This window comes from Hippoglossus hippoglossus, chromosome 17 (assembly GCF_009819705.1).
Source record: "Hippoglossus hippoglossus isolate fHipHip1 chromosome 17, fHipHip1.pri, whole genome shotgun sequence".
NCBI lineage: Eukaryota > Metazoa > Chordata > Actinopteri > Pleuronectiformes > Pleuronectidae > Hippoglossus > Hippoglossus hippoglossus.
The window spans coordinates 6213632-6231861 of NC_047167.1; the positions used below are offsets into that span (position 1 = coordinate 6213632).

General features: G+C 43.3%; 3 protein-coding genes across 4 annotated transcripts; 1 reads left to right on the forward strand and 2 right to left on the reverse strand.

The window, feature by feature from the left end:
- Positions 1 to 297: 297 nt before the first annotated feature.
- Positions 298 to 6875, reverse strand: psmb5 (proteasome 20S subunit beta 5). The gene is made up of 3 exons (XM_034614867.1): positions 6621 to 6875; positions 4296 to 4602; positions 298 to 944 (listed from the first exon to the last, which is right to left on the reverse strand). Exons 1-3 carry the CDS (start codon positions 6843 to 6845, stop codon positions 661 to 663), a joined length of 816 nt encoding a protein of 271 aa, XP_034470758.1. The 5' UTR covers positions 6846 to 6875; the 3' UTR covers positions 298 to 660.
- Positions 6876 to 7107: 232 nt separating this feature from the next.
- Positions 7108 to 8133, reverse strand: psmb11a (proteasome 20S subunit beta 11a). The gene is made up of 2 exons (XM_034613830.1): positions 8062 to 8133; positions 7108 to 7908 (listed from the first exon to the last, which is right to left on the reverse strand). The coding sequence occupies exons 1-2, from the start codon at positions 8131 to 8133 to the stop codon at positions 7108 to 7110; spliced, it is 873 nt and encodes a 290-aa protein (XP_034469721.1).
- A 1166-nt stretch (positions 8134 to 9299) lies between these two features.
- Positions 9300 to 17399, forward strand: prmt5 (protein arginine methyltransferase 5). Of its 2 annotated transcripts, none has more exons than XM_034614822.1 (16): positions 9300 to 9473; positions 9766 to 9887; positions 11923 to 12008; positions 12159 to 12293; positions 12416 to 12528; positions 12651 to 12700; positions 12817 to 12980; positions 13073 to 13234; positions 13317 to 13394; positions 14416 to 14474; positions 14588 to 14710; positions 15009 to 15184; positions 15419 to 15622; positions 16235 to 16345; positions 16429 to 16493; positions 16653 to 17399. In XM_034614822.1, the coding sequence occupies exons 1-16, from the start codon at positions 9376 to 9378 to the stop codon at positions 16803 to 16805; spliced, it is 1899 nt and encodes a 632-aa protein (XP_034470713.1). In that variant the 5' UTR covers positions 9300 to 9375; the 3' UTR covers positions 16806 to 17399. The 2 variants fall into 2 exon arrangements, with proteins under 2 accessions (XP_034470713.1, XP_034470714.1); XM_034614823.1 differs by having other exon boundaries at positions 9769 to 9887.
- Positions 17400 to 18230: the final 831 nt, after the last annotated feature.

Genomic DNA, 18230 nt, shown 5'->3' on the forward strand with positions numbered 1-18230 from the left:
TGAGGCTGGGGCTATGCAATTAAATAGTGCTATTTAGACAGTGCTCCTCTCAGCTAATAAACGCAGAACATATAGGAGACAAAACAGGCTTTGCATCTACCTCCAAATCCCAACAGCTGGCGGAACAGCTGACTGAAATGTAAACACCAACAGAGGCAAAGCGACTACATCAAAAGCAGGATGAGGCGTTGAGTACATGCATTTACATAAAGTGTAAATTCAGAGAAATACAGTGATTCACCATCATGTGACCTCAAGGTAAAGTCAGCGCTCATAATAAGATAACAAAAACAAGGCTCTTGGAAAAAGAACATCACAGGTTTATTGAGAAAGATGTAGTTTCCCAGGGTATGATCCAAATTAAATGTATGTAGGGCAAGCACCACACTACACCCACACTGAATTAAAGCATGTTTGAGTCATCGGCCACCTCTCTGCAGACCCTCAAATCATACTAGGCGTGGAATGAGCTCACTGAAAGAATTAAAAATGTACAAAATAAAGCTTTGAGCTAGCAACAAGTCAAAATAGGTCGCAGAAGTGATACAAGTTGAAATCAATCCGAAGATGAGACCGTTTTATTCATGTGTTAACCCTACTGACATTTCAGAACATCTTTAACAGTAGACACTAGAATTATCTAACCCTCCCTATTCCTGATTATTTCTGGTCTTTGTACTGCTGGTGCAGCATGAGCACGTCTTCTTGGGAGACCCTGGTCCAGCCCTCGCTGTGAACGTGGTACAGGTTGACCTGCCCTCCGCTGTAGGCGTCGCGATACGTGGCCTGGTAAATGGCGCGGCGACCTAGCTCGCAGGCCTCTTCCACGGTCAGGTCTTGCCGGAGGCCGCTGTCGATCACGCCATAGGCGTACATGGAGCCCGAGCCCACGGCGAACAGGTCGCCACACACCCGGTTTCCCTCTGAGTCGACGTAGTACAGCCCTGAGGAGAAAGGACGAAAGCTGTTTCAGAGAGTGGAAAGGTAAGGGGAGGAAGGAAGGAAGAAATGTGTAAAGAGAATTGTCGCTGCAGAAAGCATCCTTCGATCTCTTGACTTAGGTGTTGAGCTTTGTCAGGATAACTGAGATGAGTGGGTGGATCTAACATCGCCACTCTCGCACAAACAAACTTCTAAGCAAGTACACACGCACACCGCATCCTCAAGAGAGAGAATATGAACAGCTGCAACCTCTCCAAGTGAAGTAAGGCTGGCAGATCGGAACAGCTGCATCCTCTTCAAGTAAAACAGCCGGCCACGGAACCTGCTGACGAGGCACGGGCCACATCAGTGTCTGCCCAGGGGCCTAACTCCAGACCTTATTGATCCCTGTAAATACGCCAAAAATGAACTATCGACCTGCAATCCCAGCTACGCAGGTAACCGCACCTCCAGAGTAAGGGTGAAAAAACTACAGCGTGCTCACATCATGTGGACATCAGACAAGTACAGCACTTTCTCTCACACACACACACAAAGTAATCCCATGTGCACTGCCGACCCACGATGCTCTGACGGACCTGTGAGGGACAGTTTGCTCCACACCACGCTTCATGGACACATGCGAGACATTTTGTTCCGCGCCATGACACACTTGCGAGGCCTGATCCCAGAGTGACGTGGAACGGGTGACAAGCACCAGCCTGTGTGTGAGCTCGCCCACAGCCAGCCTGCAGATGGTAAAAAAAAAAGAACGCCTGCGAAAAGGCCTGTTTTTCACAGTGCCTCACAAAGCGAAAACCTGTGAAAATGATACTCGCGCTGAGAAACACAGGAACACATGCATACAAAATTGTCTAATATCCACTGCCATCGCTCATCTCGCACATTAAAAAACACTTCAAAATGCCCTCAGATTGCACATCCCCGCGTGCACAGATCCTCTGCTAAACTAGTGACGGTCTATTAGGGATGGAGAGCCACTTGCTTTTCTGGAAAAGAAGAGAAGCTCACCATCACTTTCAACTGGCAAATTGCAGCTTCCTCAGCCTGTCGTTAGCTTGCCATGATAATCATCCAGTCCTTGCCTATGCACGGGGGTAATTTGCCATTCTGAGACCTGCCTGTTCCTCTTGAAAACTGGGGGACTCGTTAAAAATATAATAGGCAGGGAGAGAGAGTTGTAAAGGCAGCCTCTTGTGTCGAGTAGCTCAGTTGACGGAGGTGGATGAGGACTCTTTAGGAGGTCCAAGTATAGAAGCGGAGCTGCAACCAAAGAACACATCCCACATCCATTCCTTTCCAAACACACCTGGGCTTTTTGTAGAGCCCAATGTGATATCGCTTAACGGTCTCGGCGCCAAATGCAGATGCAAAAAATATGCAGGCTTCAATTCAAAAAAAGAGGAGGGGGGGCGGGAAATTCATAAGGCTGATGCACTACTGATGCATAAGTGGGGGCACGCTCAATGACTGGAGGCGCGTTGGAACAGTGGCAGCCAAGACAGACTCCTTCCACTCCATCAATCAAATGACAGGTGCTTAAAGAGGCTTTTATTTTTTATAACAGCAGCCTGTGCAGCTGGCTCCACTGACAGCGTTCAGGGTTCAGTGAGGAGCAAAGCGACGGATGGGTGGTTAGCATCAAACAGGTCAGTGTCTGTCCGTCATCTGTCCCTCCCAGTAGAAATCACCACTGGATCAAGAGGGAATAGAAAAAATAAAAAAAACAGAGGCTAAACAGAAGGGGGGGGACACGCATCACACCATCCTCTTGGGAGTGGCTGTAAAGCCACATGGTGTCATATCATACATTAATTTACTGTTTTATCATGAGGCCACATCTCATTTAATCCCATTTCTTTATTATGGAGACTTCATGTCCTTACAGGGAGCGGCAGAGGGGGCTTCCCAGAATACAGCCACTTCTCTCAGTCAATGTAAAGCTAATTCAAAGCTATCTAGCATCAACTGCACCCTAATGACAAGTGTCACAACATTTTAAGTTATAACATGATATTGTCAAGCTCCTCAACATGGCTTTTATTTGATTTATTGTGCACGCAGCTTAAGACGCTCCATCAGGGGAATAAGCGTTCCTGACATGATTGTAGCCGACTAATGAGCTTCCCGCCTAATCACGATTGATTTAATTTACATGACATTTACCTCTCCATTCAATCACTGGCATTGTGGGGGCCACGGCTAAGCTCCCACACCTCTTGAGCTTATAAAAGGATCATTATTTCCCCAAATTGATTTCCCAGGATTTAACACGTGTCATTTACGTTTGTTGGCATACAGAGAGGGCCATCATTGTTCACACAGGCCTCTCTGTTTTCCAGACAAAGCAGGCATCGATCTCAGTAGATGTACAGGCATTATGCATGCGACCCAATTGTCCAGGGCTGAGACCCAACGTCCATCATCCCACCGTGCTGTTGCTGGCCCGCAGTCCCAGCCTCATCGATTTCCCATTACTGTGTCACTGTGGCAGCCTCTTTAAGCACACCTTCTGTGATGTACGGCCTCACACTGCACGGCATCAAAAGCCACAGCTTTAAATAAGAGAGGCTGCACTACCACCTAGTGGACAAATCTGGGAGCTACTAGTGTGGGTCCACTTCTATACCGCACATGTAACTGGAAATCCACAGGATTATTTAGGTCTATGCATAAAATATAATTACATTTTATTTAAATGCTGTAAAATGTATTTAAATTATTCATCAAATAAGGAAAGAATGACTGTTGCTACATTGCAACAAAAACAGAGCTTGACCGATACAATAAATAAATACATAAATATTTAACATAAAAGACAATCCAAAAAGTTTGATTGCAGAACAGGGCTGCAGCCAATGATTTCCACCGTTGATTAAGCAGCAGTGATTTTAGGTGATAAACTTGTTCATTGCTTGTGAATGACCAGAACCGCAAAATCGAAGTTATATGTCACTCAAATAAAATTAAAAAGCAGAAAATCTTCATGTTGAGAAGCTTGACCTAGAAAATTCCATCATAAGTTGAAAAAATGCTATAATGTTTAATCAATTATCAAAACAGATTGATTAATCATTGCAGCCCTGTTGTCTTATGTTCCAAATCCAATCCAGTATGCTACAACAAACCCTGAATAGATGTATTGTTAAGAAAAGAAAAAACAAAAAGGATCCTATTGAGTTTGAAAATAAGAATAACATTTATAAAGAAAGAAAAAACAGCTGAATAGTCATCATCCTGTATAAGTTATCCGAGGTAATGCCTTATAGAAATCTCAATTTGGAACAATACACAAATACCTAGTACATACTGAGAACTGTTGGTTGGATATGCATGTCAGCTGTTGCATTTACCTGGGCCTCTCTTGTCCCAACCACACACCATGGTTCCCATGCTGAGTCCCATGCCCTTGTACTGGTACACCATGTTAGCGAGCAGCTTGGAGGCTGCTGCCACCGAGATGCGCTCCTTGTTGCGAAGCTCGTAAATGCGGCACTGGCGGGCAAGCAGACGTTCCCAGAAGCTACAGTCTGCGGCTCCTCCGGCCATGGTGCCCAGCAGGTAAGGGTTGATCTCGATCACCTTCTTCACTGTTTGTGATGCGATGTAAGCGCCCGCAGTGGCCCGAGAATCCACCGCAACAATAACACCATGCTGGAACTGAGAGAGGAGAAAGCAGGCGAGGAAGACGTTAGTGGAGCTCATTACAGTAAGAGGGGAACACAATACAACTGAGAAGTTATTACCTGATCATGTCTTCCAAATATGGAAGCACAGTTTTTTATTTTAACACCCTAGGGTCACTGAAAAATCAATGCAAGTCTGCATGATGCAATTACTGCCTCTGTTCGCTTCCCTTAAAGAAAACAGATGTGCGGCTGCTGTACAACTGTCAGAAAGCAATATTAGGTTATCTCTGTCAGAGCGATACTGGTTAGGAGGTGATACTTCTATTAGACTTCTGTTAGACAGTACACTTGTATTATTCCCTCCAAAACCTTCTGTCAGTGGATTTTCAGTGGATTCACCTCAGCAGTACGTTACTAAAGTGAAGACAACAGATTTAGTGAGTCCGAGGGAGATGTCTGCAGGGGGAAATTGAACCAGCCTCCACCCCACGCAGGGATTAAGGGATAAGGTTGGCGTTATTTATCTTTTCCTTTCTTTAAATCAACAAATCCCCTGAAGAGAACAAAATGATTACAAAAAGCAGGAGCAGTGTTCAGTGTTTACACAGCTCAGTGTGACAAACTGAGAGGAGACAGCTAGAATGGCTGTTTTCATTATAAAAGACTAGATGTGTCACCCAAAATTAATATTATGACTCTTGTGCATTTTCAAAACAATGCGGTCCTATAGCACAGAGGCACAAGTTAAATCACGCCATTACACAATCTTGTCTGTGGCATGAATTCTATTGTTGGTTTTGGTGTTTTCCTGGGACTTCTTGAAAGTTGTAAAATAACAGTATGCAGTTTAACAGAATGTAAACACACATGGACTCCCTTAAATCAACCCTTCTCCAAATATACGTATGTGGCACAAGTAAGAGGTTTACCTTGAAATTTTCAGAGATCCAATTCTCTGCTTTTAATTTTTAATCAGAGCTTCAGTGTCTTCTACTTTATTCAAGGAGCACACATTGTGTGTGCGTGTAATTAACTGCTGTATGTTACAGTTAAGATGACTGATTGGTTTCTGGGGTTTGAAAGCGTTAAGATCTTGAAATGTAACCGTTTTTAAAGAAACTACACATTCAGTCTTTCTCCATCAAAATGTCATGTCTGGTTCATTAAATACACTGAGAACATCATATATGAGCACTCACACTTTACATCTACGTTATCTGAAATAATAATAAGGTGAATACATTAACAAATAGCACATAACATAATACATTATAACTAGAAATTGTATTGGCTATTCTCCTTCTAACATATATGCTTTAAAAGCCTGCCAGGAAATATCATCCTTAAATATATGAACTTACATCTGACCTAATAGTTCCTCATGTGAAAAACATTACACAGCCTTATGAGGGTTTGATCCAAATGACAAATTTGATCAATAAACATGTATGTACATGTCTCAGTCGCCTGTCTCTACAGATATATGATAAGCTTGACACCTTTGTACCATATCTAATTGTAATCCCGCAAAACATGAAGCACCTGTAGCAGTAAAAGTTCAAACTGATAAAGCATTAAGTAGTAAAAAACAAATTGAGGGCATATTGTCCATCAGTGTGTTAAGTTTGAGGAGCATAAGTCAACCTTTGTGTTGACGTGTGTGCACCTGGGGGTTGACTTAACTAACAGCTTGTTGGTCCCCACTCATGCACTGAACAGGAACTAAAGAAAGTGACAGAACCGCGACAGCAGCGGACTTGTTGCTCGTACAGATTAAGTGCTGCCATTGCTGTGAGCCCCAAACAGTGATGACCTGCTGCACCCACCGAGAACCAGAAACGTCCAACACAGACGTCACCAAGCGAACATGTGAACATGAGAAAGCGGTTTGTAGCCATGCTAGCATGCTAACCTTTCAGACGGGTCCCGTGTTAGCTCGAAATAAGCGTGGTGTTTAAAGTCGGAATTATTTCCGATGTTTACGTTGACGACTCCTCGGTTCGTCAGAGTCGTGTAGGCCCAGCTACAGCTGTGTTCTCATTCACTTACTTTAAATGCTAAGGTGGTGGTTCCATGCAGAAACTCTATTTTCCTCTCGACGTCATCGTCCTCCACGGAGCACAGCGGGTTTCTGACGGAAAAACTCAGGCTGTCTCCCGCAGGGGCCTCACAACCCGGGCCGCTGAATCCGGGTCCACATCCAAACGCGAAAGGCTGACCATTGTCAAAAGAAAAATCCGCACAATCACTGTTCAACACACTAGCAAGAGCCATCTTTGAAAAGTCTGGTGAGCAAGCAGCTTCCGCCGTGTCAGGAAAGGAAGACTTATCGAGTCATGGTGTCAAAGGAACACAGCGCCCCCTCTAGCCGTGGAGGACTGTAGCTTTATCATAGATAGATAGATAGATAGATAGATAGATAGATAGATAGATAGATAGATGGAAGTTTAAGACGGTAATGTTATCTCTAAATACATCACTATTATTTACAAATTTTACCCTGACCCCCACCTCTGCACCCGCACAACACTGTGTTTCATGTAGGAACTTTGAATCCTGTCACTCTCTTTCTTTCCTCCACCGTCAATGCCTTCCTTTTCATGTCTCTATAATATTCATCTTTCAGTTCCTCCCTCTCTCTCTGCTTCCATCCCTGCTCTGTGATGTGGAAGAGATCCACGTTGTTTCCTGAGTAGGCGTCCCTGTGTGTGGCTCTGAACACAGCCTCTCTTGCCAGGGAGATGGCCTCGTCTTTGCTCAGGCTCCCCCTGAGTCCGCTGTCCAGGATTCCATAAGCATACGGAGAACCTGAGCCCACAGAGATGACATCCGCCTGCAGTCGGGCTCCATCGCTGCACACATATATCACCTTTGGGCCACTGTTAGTATCACCTTGGCTACTAACGGCAACCGAGGAGCTGTCATCCATCAGACAGGATGAGTCTTGTGACCTCCTGGCACAGTCAGTGCTGCCTGCTCCCGTGTCCCAGCCACACAGTGTCAGGGCCACACACACTTCAGTCCCTTTAAAGGGATGCAGCATGAATGATAAGAGTTTAGCAGTGCCACGTATCGACAGGCGCCGTCTGTTCCGCAGCTGGTACAGTCTGAGCTCTCTGGTCAAAAGTCGCTCCCACAACATGCAGTCTGCGCCACTACCAGAGGAGGTGGCCACCAAGTGGGAGTGAATGGGGGTAATCTTATTAACAGTCGGGCTTGCAACAAGCCCCCCGGCACTGGCACGTGTGTCTGCAGCAGCTATGACGCCATCTTGGAAAATGAAACCAAGGGTCGTTGTTCCATGAGCCAGAGGGAAAGGCCTGCGGATGGTCACTGACTGGTTGGACGGGAACAAAGATCTGGGATTGAAAGGGGCAGAGTTTGGTATAAAAAAATGTAGTGGGGCCTCAGATGTTTCAGATGTTGTCTCACAATTCCCAAGTCTCCTCAATCCGAAGCTGTTATAGTCAGTCATATGAAAAGAATGGACCGCACCTTCCACAGAAGAAGCCGAAAACCACTTGCGATTGTCCTGGATACTGCAAATATCTTCTAAAGCCATGATGGCATACAGAGAGATTCCTTGTTAAGAAAAGTAGAGTGATCGCCAGGCAAAAAGTATTCTTTAAACACAGATTAAACCAGAGTCCGGCCTGGAAAAACTTCTCCCCCTCTCATCTACTGTCAACTTTAAAGACATTGATGTTCTGACCCTTTTATATCCCTCCCAAATATCACAGCTTGCACAAATATACACATGTGCAGGCCTGTGTCCATAAGTATTTGGGTCGACATAAGTGATATTTTATCCTCCTTCCTGCTGTGAAAGTGATATCCACAGACGCCATTTTATGCTTACTGCCAAATTTGTGAATTTTGTGAGCAAGCACATGTTTCACATCGTTTTCAGTTTGTTGTTTAACAACCATCAGCAGCGCTCTCATTTTCTGATGAAGCTGCTTTCCACATTCCAGTGTATTCCCACAGCAGCGACGTCTAAAGTCTTGCAGTGGCGAGCATATATATATATATATATATATATTTATTTTTTTTTAAAAACCTTTCTGCACAAATACACGTTCCCATCATTTTCAATCAGTTATCAAAGAAAGGTACCAGCCTCCAACAGCAGGATTTTCATTTTCTAATGAAGCTGCTTTCCACACTGCAGACATGTCTAAAGTTTCACAGAGAGACCGAGGAAATGATTCATGCGAGGAAACAGCACAAACAATTTTTCAAATTGTTTCGAAAAGGTTTTATTTCTCACTTTCTTTAATGTGACCATGAAAGTTTTTATCTTTAGTGAGTCTTTTGGACATTAGACATTAATCACTTTTATCCTTTGTAAACGTTTTTGAATGCACCTTGTCGTTGGTCGCCAGCCGCCAATAAACCGAACAGAAGAAGAAGAAGAATGCTTAATTATTATTATTATTATTAATATTAATAATAGTAGTATTAGTGGTAGCAGTAGTAGTAGTACATGAAGTCATCCACTGCTGAGTTCAATATTTACAAGCCGAAGATATTGTTGACCAGTCATTTATTGTTTCATTATTGAAATGCTCCATTACAAGTTTGTTCAGGAATATTTTGTACAATAATTGAAAAACATTGATATAGAAAATAATCAATTGTCGCGATAATTCAAGGGCACTGTAACTGTCGTTCTCGTGAAGCCATTTTGGCTCTAAATCATTCTGCTACCCAATGGTATACGTTAGTCTGCGCAGATCCAAGATGGCGTAGGTTTCCTCGAAAGGCGGCGCAACTAGTTGGTCCCGGTCATTCAGCTACAATCATGGCGTCCGGGAGCACGGGAGGCAGGCTGTCCTGCGGGAGAGATCTGAACTGTGTGCCGGAGGTAGCTGACACTTTAGCCGTGGTCGCCAAACTTGGGTGAGGATTGTGATGCAGCCTGTGTGTTGCCGTGCGGTGAAAGTGAGGTTAGGAGACGAGGCGCAGCTTTGTTAGCACCATGTCTGCGTGTGGTGATGCTAAGCTAGCCGGTGAATTACCAACACGTGCCCAAGCACAACGATGCTGGACCCCGATGTGCCGTGTCTCTACTCTGCTAAAGCTAACTAGCTAGCTGAGGGGACAGCTAATGCTAACATGTGAATGTCTCCTTCCCGGCTAACGCTACAAATCATATTTATATTAGAACCCGTGCTTTCTTTTCTATCTTGAGCAGGTTTGACTTCCTGTGCATGCCCCTGTTCCACCCGAGGTTCAGGAGAGAGTATGAGCTCGAACCCGCGAAATCCCGAGCCGGTGCTCCGACCCGCTCAGATCTGTTGCTGTGTGGAAGAGGTGAGTCCGTCCTCACTCAATCCTCTAATGGGACCTGAGCTTGTTTTACCCGCTGCCTAGACTCCACACACCTCCATGCTGCAAAAGGCCCCATGTAGCACCATGGATTGATGTTTGATCACGTTGCCTCAATGATAATCATATTCAAAATGTTATTAAGTCAGGTGATAAGTATTTACTCCTGGATTCCAGATCTTGTTGAATGACCCAGATTAACTCCCCTCTCATATAAGCACGTGCACCAGTTTTACATACACCTGTTTTCTATGCCTGATCATTTTTTCCATCATGTTCGGTATATGTGGACATATAATCCTCAGTGCCTTGCTGTCCCGAGGTACAGAGCACCTAGATGCGTCTTCCCAGTCAGGGAATGAACCAGTTGACTAGATGCTTTCCGACCTGCACTGAACTCTGAGAGGCCCTGGACTTCATCCAGAGTTTCTCAGCCCTCGAGTAAAATCTCCGGAGAATGAGCCGATGTGAGAACTCAGCAGCAGATCTGTTGGAGGATTCACGGAGAGGGAGTGGGTGTGTTGATGGTTCTAACATGCAACAGATGCCAAACTGGGGGGAAAAAAGAGAATGCAAATATCTCAGGTGGAAAAATCACAGCCACACATGTAGAAGACACAGCCGAAGATGTGAAGATAGTTTTTGGTGATAAGGGCCAACACTGGTGGTAAAACGCTGTAAAGAGAAACATGTGATTTCTGCAGCAGAATTAATATTGCTGCTTTCAGACATGCGCTGAACTCTGGAGATTCTCCGCACTCTGGAGGAGGTGCATGTGTGAATGCAAATGTCACAGTTGGAGCCCCTGGATTATCTGCAGACTTTCTCCACCTGGCCCCCTAGTATAAAGTCTGCAGAAAGTCAGGAGAATCGCATGTGAGAACACAGCCGGAGATCCCCGTTGGCCACACCGAGAGCGAGCGAGTGGGGGGGTTGATGACGCTTCTAGCACGCAACTGACACAAAAAGGAGAACGGTGTCAGTCATGTAGAAGACACCAACGAAGCTGTCTAGAGAGTTTGTGGTGATCAGAGCCGACACCAGTGTCTGTTTGTTGTCAAGAAAATCACGTGATCTCCCCAGCAGAATTAAAACGTCATTTCCTGCCTCTGCCTGCTGCACCCAGCTGCTCCACCTCTTGCCTTAATAATGTAGAGGATTTGTTGCTGTTGTGAACATGTCGGTGCAGAAAACCTCCCGCTGTGTTGTGCATGTGTGGAAAGCAAACTGAGGGTAAAGTCCGGGCCCAATTCTCCACACTGAAAAGCTGACTGAAAGCAGGTCATGTCTGAAAACAGCTTCTGTCACATTCTCCTTCTGCCGGCTTCACCATCGCTCACCTCAACGCTTTGTAGATTGTGTTGTTGTGAACGCGTCTGAGCGAGTCAACATTGTTGTTTTGGTTTAGTTTATTCAAAAACATTCTAATATATTTATTCAAGACTATATTCTATTTCCTCCTGCTGGATAAAATCTGGAGCCAATCCCATCGAACCTGCTGGTGTCCTGCACACACTTCAACATTTATCAAGACTTACAGACATTTAATGTGTGATGTCTAGAATCCTACAAAATGAGAAATCAAAAGCTAAAAACTTTGCTCATATAATCACATCGTTTTCTGGTACATTCTTGTAAATGGCCTATGCTACATAGAAAAGATCATGGGTGCAAGTAATCAATCAATTTGAAGGTATCATAGCCACCCCCCCAAAATGGAATCGCATGATAACAGCCAATCGCATGAATGACAGGTTTAGTTAATTTCTTATGATTGATGTGACTTGGCTGCTGTAACACTGTATTTTCCCCATTTGGGATTCATAAAAAACATCACTATTAAAGGATTCCCCAATCAATTTCAGCTTATAGTCAAAATGTCAAAAAATTTTCATATTTTGTCAAATATGAGACCAGTAAAATAGATAATGAGGTGAGATCTTTGACTCAAGGGATTGACAATAAATGCTCTTATGACAGTTAATGTGCTTTTTAAAAATACCCTCCCTGCTTTGTCTAGATTGGAACACTCTTATTGTTGGGAAGCTTTCTCAATGGATCGACGTAGATGCAGAAATCGAGACAGAACGCAGAAACTCGGAGGCAGTAAGTCTCTCACTTTGCACAATTTTTTTTCTTCCTTTTTACTGATTTGAAGATTGTGGTACTAGTGAACTGGAGGTAGTCAGTCTCTTGTCCTTCTTAATTAATACTCTTCATGCTCTCATCAGTCTTTTTCCTACGTTTTCTCTCCAGGCTCTGACACAGGAGCTCAACTTCTCAGCCTATCTGGGTCTGCCTGTCTTCATGATTCCTCTGAAGGGCCCTCGTAATGCCAACCTAGCCCGTCTGCTGCTAAACCACATCCAAACTGGACACCACACCTCAAATGTAAGACACACCGTTTAAACAAAACTCCATATGCGCATGTAGAATGCTCTTAAGGTGACAGAGAGGCAAGACAGGAAGCTGAAGCCATCAGTTAACCACTGCTTTCCTCTGTGTCTGAGTAGTTCTGGATACGTGTGCCGCTAATGGCATCTGAGGACATGCGGGAAGACCTGATTGAGAACGAACCGACCACTTGCACCGATGAGTCAAGTGTTGATGAGAAGACCTGGAGCTGGTGAGTTTCCCGAAAGTCGATTTCCAGAGCAGCCGAGTGTCCTCTGCATGCTCAAACAGCCGTCATTGATTTCCTGATTCCTGTCCTGATTCTTTTTGTTTACTCGTCTCTGCTCTTTTTAGGTGGCACTCGATCAGAACCCTTTGTGATTACAACAAGAGGATCTGTCTCGGTAAGAGAGTGCACTGGGAAGTAGCTGCCCAGGGCAAAGTCGGTGCATTAAAAAAAACACAAAAATAACCGTGGTAATGTCTGCTGCTGAAATTTGACTTTATTCTATTCTTGAAGCTATTGAAGTTGGAGCAGACATGCCGTCAGAGGCTGTGGTCGATAAGTGGCTCGGGGAACCCATCAAAGCTGCCATACTTCCCACCAGCATCTTCCTGACTAACAAGAAGGGCTTCCCTGTTCTGTCCAAAGCCCATCAGAGAATAATCTTCCGTCTTTTCAAGGCAAATAATGATTACAAGTTGTCTTTTAGAAAATAAACGAATCACCAGCCCAATGTGGAAGTGTTTTTCATAAAAACAATCTCTTTGCACAGTTGGAGGCCCAGTTCATCTTCACCGGCACCAGTCGGCACACTGACAAGGATTTCAGATCTTACCTGCAGTACCTGGAATTCCTCAACCAGAACCGACCCGCACCAAATGCGTATGAGCTCTTCGCCAAGGGCTACGAAGATTACCTGCAGTCTCCTCTCCAGGTAAGCAAGTGTGTTCATATAACTGAAATATTTTAATTTTTTGACACAGATGATGATAGAGTTTTTTTTCTCTTCCCTGTAGCCCCTCATGGACAACCTGGAGTCTCAGACATATGAAGTGTTTGAGAAGGATCCTATTAAATACTCCCAATACCAACAGGTAAGACTATTAGACAATGGGGTAACGGCACCTACTGAAAATGTTATCAGTTTGGGAAATCTGTAGAGGATAAAGTGACAATCCACAAAGAGTTTGTGTCATGCAAGCGTCATATATCCAGAGTACTGTTTCATCTATACACTTAAAGTAGCACATCCTCGGTGTTCAGTCAGAAGTAACCTAAACTTGTCATTGAGGTAGAATACTCTCTGATTTAGACCCACACTTAGAGCAGTGTTGGTCATTGAGCTACATAGGATCTCCATGAATTTTCTTTGTATGTTATGACCAGTTCACACGAACATTTGCTGTTTACAAGGTCTCATCTCACATTGTTTGATGAAATGCTTCCAGTTCATCAAATTAATGCTGTACTCTACATACTTGGAGATGAAGCAGAGTTTATTTCCTCCTTGGGTTAAGTAAACTATGAACCACAAAAGCATCCATTTATATTCCATATACCTACAATCCTCCATATATGGTGAACTTATACAGCATCTACAGCAGTCATTTAATACCACTGCTTGTTCATTCACCGAGAGAAAATCTTTCGAACTTGCTGTGTAGCTTTGGGAAAATCTTAACATCGTAAGGCAGATTGGTTTTCTGTCCTGACCGTCGGTTTATTGAAGATTGTTTGACAGGCTTCGGACACTTCTCAGCTACTGCTGATGGAGAATCACCAAATAATTAAACTACAAAAAAAATATGCAACCGAACAAAATCCCAGAAGCATTACTTTATTTAACCATTCTTGATTTATGGCAGTTGCAGCCAGTCATTGTTTAAGTTTTTCACTGAACAGGGAGTCAGCATAAATGCTTTAGAATATTGCTTTTAGAATTTGCATTTACATGTTTTTGTGTTAAATCAGGTTAGATATGGGGGAAATAAAATGGTATAGGACAATATAATGCAAAGTATACACACCACTTAGTTTAAAGGATAAAATGAGTATATAATTAATTTTGTCTTTATAGACATGCAACATATTGATCTATCTGCTTTGTCTTTGCAGGCTGTGTATAAATGTCTTCTTGACAGAGTTCCAGAGGAGCAGAAAGACACAAATATCCAGTGAGTGGAAAGAAGCAACTCTTTCTATGATTTTGTGAAGTGCCACAACTTTTTGCTTCAATAGTGAGAGATGTCATGCCGCAGTGTTCTCTAATGTTGTCTTTTTCACACAGGGTTTTGATGGTATTAGGAGCAGGTCGGGGTCCGCTGGTCAATGCGTCCCTGCGAGCTGCCAGACAGGCAGACAGGAAGCTGAAGGTGTATGCTGTGGAGAAAAATCCCAACGCTGTAGTCACGTGAGTAAAATATTACTGCTCTTAATGTCCATATACACGTCTTTGAATACGGAAGTATACCACCTACATAGGAAAAATATAACACACAAACACTTTTACCAGCTGTGCATGGCAATGGATTATGTTGTGATCAGATAATAATATGATGGTGTAAAAACATCCATTTGTGATTGATTGATGAGCTGCCATGGAAGGAAAAAAAGAAATATGATTATATACCATTTTGTGGATTGTCATTTTAAATCCTCACGGAATTTCCTGCAGTTTTAACGTAAAGTTTTCACTGTTACTTGTTCAGGCTAGAGAACTGGCGCTTTGAGGAGTGGGGTGAACAGGTGACCGTGGTGTCATGTGACATGCGAGATTGGGCAGCACCTGAGAAAGCGGACATCATTGTCAGCGAGCTGCTTGGATCGTTTGGCGACAATGAACTCTCCCCTGAGTGCTTAGATGGAGCGCAGCACTTTCTCAAAGGTAATTCACTGTTGTGGTTTAATATGACTCTTGACGTGTGTTTTTTTTTTTAATAGAAAATCAACCATGTATATGTTGTAGCTGCAGAGTCATCGAACGCAGAGCACATTTGGATATTTGCCACATCAAACAATGTTGATAGCATTTGTCATCCTCCATTACCTTCCATGCTCGCTTCCATCTCAAATCTCTATCTCTTTCCCCCTTACGCTCACCTCCTCATGTCACCTTCAGACGGCGGTGTCAGCATCCCCTGCTCCTACACGTCCTTCCTGGCTCCCCTGTCCTCCTCCAAGCTTTACAATGAAGTACGCAGCTGCCGGGAACGTGACAAGGACCCCGAGTGCCACTTTGAGACGCCCTACGTAGTGCGCCTCCATAACTTCCACCAGTTGGCTGAACCCAAACCGTGCTTCACCTTCAGACACCCCACATCAGGTAGATAGAAACACACCACACTTATATTTTTCACTTTAGCTGCTTTCAGACATGCACTGAAGACTTTTCCAGACGTGCTGTATGTGAGAAGGTAAAGTCAGTTGTTGAGGACATTTTCCGGAACTTTTCATGCCAACCCCCTAATCACATGTGAGTCCATGTGAAAATACTGCAGGAAAATGTCCGGAAAATTCACAGGGAGTGAGTGGGCGATGTTTCTAACATGCGACGGATGCAAAACTGAAATTGGACAGACTTGTCCAAACAGATTTGAGAGCTTTTGGAGATGAGGGCCAACACTGAAGTTGATGAGCTGTAAACAAAACCTGTTGATTTCCACAACAGAATTTATACATCATGTTCTGCCTCCTGCATGCTCTTCCCAGGCGCCACCCCCGGTTTGAATGTTCCAGAAATGTTCTTGCTGTTTTGAAAGTGTCTGAAACAGCCATCTCCTGTTGCCTTTCATCTGTGAAAGGCAAATTCAAGACCCAATTTTCGAGACATTTTCCAGAGTTGTCTGTCCATGTCTGAAAACAGCTTTAGAAACGTATAGACTTCACACATGACCATAATACAATATGAATATGTTGACCCCTGTCTTTCTTTCAGATATGAACAATAACCGGTATCAGTGCCTCAGATTCTCTGTGGGGTGTAACTCAGTGCTTCACGGCTTTGCTGGCTACTTTGAAACCACACTGTACAAAGATGTCACACTCAGTAAGTCGTCTTAAAAAAGAGGAAGGGCTTCTGTGTTTACAATTGGTTTTTATTATAATATTGTTCATTTTTGTTTGTTTCAGGTATAAAACCAGAAACTCATTCACCTGGAATGTTCTCCTGGTTCCCCATCCTCTTCCCCCTCAAAGTGAGTTACAGCCACTTAATTCATTTACTTTTATTTCATTTTAGAATATAGGACAATATGCTAAATATCCCTTGTATGTTTGAAGGTCTTCTGCACAATCTGATAAACATGTTTAAAGGTTAATGAAATATTTTTCCTGTACTCCTCTCCTTTCAATAGCAACCCATCGCCGTAGCCCGGGATGATGATGTTACAGTGAGATTCTGGCGCTGCAACAACGGGAAGAAGGTGTGGTACGAATGGGCCGTGACTGAACCCTCCTGCTCTGCCATCCACAACCCATCAGGACGCTCCTACACCATCGGCCTGTAAAGATGACAAACGAGCATCCTCACCAAGCGTATACTCATTTGTGTTTCTGTACAACTCTGTGGCAGTTTAAGTTGGTCGGCCTGGTTCTTTTTATACACACGGTTAAAACCTGGACCTGAGCTGAGAGCCCTCAGTCAGTTTGGTCTGGGTCATAAAACAACCATTGGTAGCACCTTTGAGCTAGAAATGAAAATAAATGATTGGGTAAACCATACATTTTTATTTCTGTGTTCTCTGAGTATTGCTATCTTCAGCTGACACGTCTTATCACCTGTACACAAAGTTGTTGCTGTGGCTTGTTGAAATTAGGTTAAACACCCCGCCAGAGGTTTGTTATGCTGTGTTTTTTCCCCCCCCCTCTCCTGTTCTGTGTATGCACTCATACACTCTCAGTCCATCCAAACCTATCTATGCCTTATCCAACTCACATTCCATACTGCATCAGAAACACCCTTTTTGTCATCACTTGGGTCAGAAGAAGGTTGCCATTCAGGTCACGCATCACATTGTTCCGGGACTGTCTCTTCATACCTTTTTATTTTGTTATTTCTTGATGTTTGAACCATGTCAATAAAGAAAGCACTGTAATGTTCTTGAAACTCTCTGAAAGTTCTTGGGATGGGAACGGGAATAGTAGAAAATTGTGAATAATTTTCCAATGACAACACAGCAAGATTATATTGTTAAAATGGAAGTACAACCTAAATAGTTGGGGTTGTATTTTGTCCAGTAGATGTCGCCCTTTGACACACTTCACCTGTGCTTCTCAGCTACTCTGTACCGCTGTTTACCATCAAACACACCCTGTCTGGTCTTATGTTAAACATGATAAGACCAGGCATCGTGCTAAGCATGATAAGACCAGTTGTTAGCATGTGTCAAACTGCAGTTGATAGACACAACCAGTGCTTGTGCAATACATGACATTTCAGTAACACTTTTAAGGATGAATTATTGTTTTCTTGATATTTTAATGTCAAATAAGTGTCCAAAAGTAATCTGATCACACAGGGAGTAGGGGAGTTCCCGTATTAAAGCTTATACTGCTGTTATAAGTTTAGTTTTAATTTTAGTTGTAGTTTAGTTGACATTGTGAGGAGAATATTTGTTAGAACTAAAAATGGGATGCTAGCCATGGACGTTATGTTGAAGTCCAATACACACTGAACGCAGGAGTGAAGGGGATTAGGTGATGTCACACTACCTACATTCAACCTAATAGATATGTTATTCTCATTAAAATCACATTTAACCTAACCAAATAGGATATATATATCAGTGTATATATAAAAATCATTTTAAATACAGTATTCAAGTTTAATATCCTCATAAAAAGACGTGTATAGTTTTTTATATATATTTTAAAATGTGTTACCATTGAGGCCAGTGTGAACTTGCTCTCACACACAATGTGTACCTTTAATT

Coding starts and splice junctions, on each gene's coding strand:
- psmb5 (XM_034614867.1), bottom strand. CDS start 6,845: ATGGCTCTTGCTAGTGTGTTGAACAGTGATTGTGCGGATTTTTCTTTT. Junction 4,603..6,620: donor CCACCACCTTAGCATTTAAA/GTAAGTGAATGA, acceptor CTCCTCTCTCAG/TTCCAGCATGGTGTTATTGT. Junction 945..4,295: donor TTGGGACAAGAGAGGCCCAG/GTAAATGCAACA, acceptor CTTTCTCCTCAG/GGCTGTACTACGTCGACTCA.
- psmb11a (XM_034613830.1), bottom strand. CDS start 8,133: ATGGCTTTAGAAGATATTTGCAGTATCCAGGACAATCGCAAGTGGTTT. Junction 7,909..8,061: donor CTTCTTCTGTGGAAGGTGCG/GTCCATTCTTTT, acceptor CCGTCCAACCAG/TCAGTGACCATCCGCAGGCC.
- prmt5 (XM_034614822.1), top strand. CDS start 9,376: ATGGCGTCCGGGAGCACGGGAGGCAGGCTGTCCTGCGGGAGAGATCTG. Junction 14,475..14,587: donor CAGAAAGACACAAATATCCA/GTGAGTGGAAAG, acceptor TTTTTCACACAG/GGTTTTGATGGTATTAGGAG. Junction 15,623..16,234: donor CTTCAGACACCCCACATCAG/GTAGATAGAAAC, acceptor TCTTTCTTTCAG/ATATGAACAATAACCGGTAT.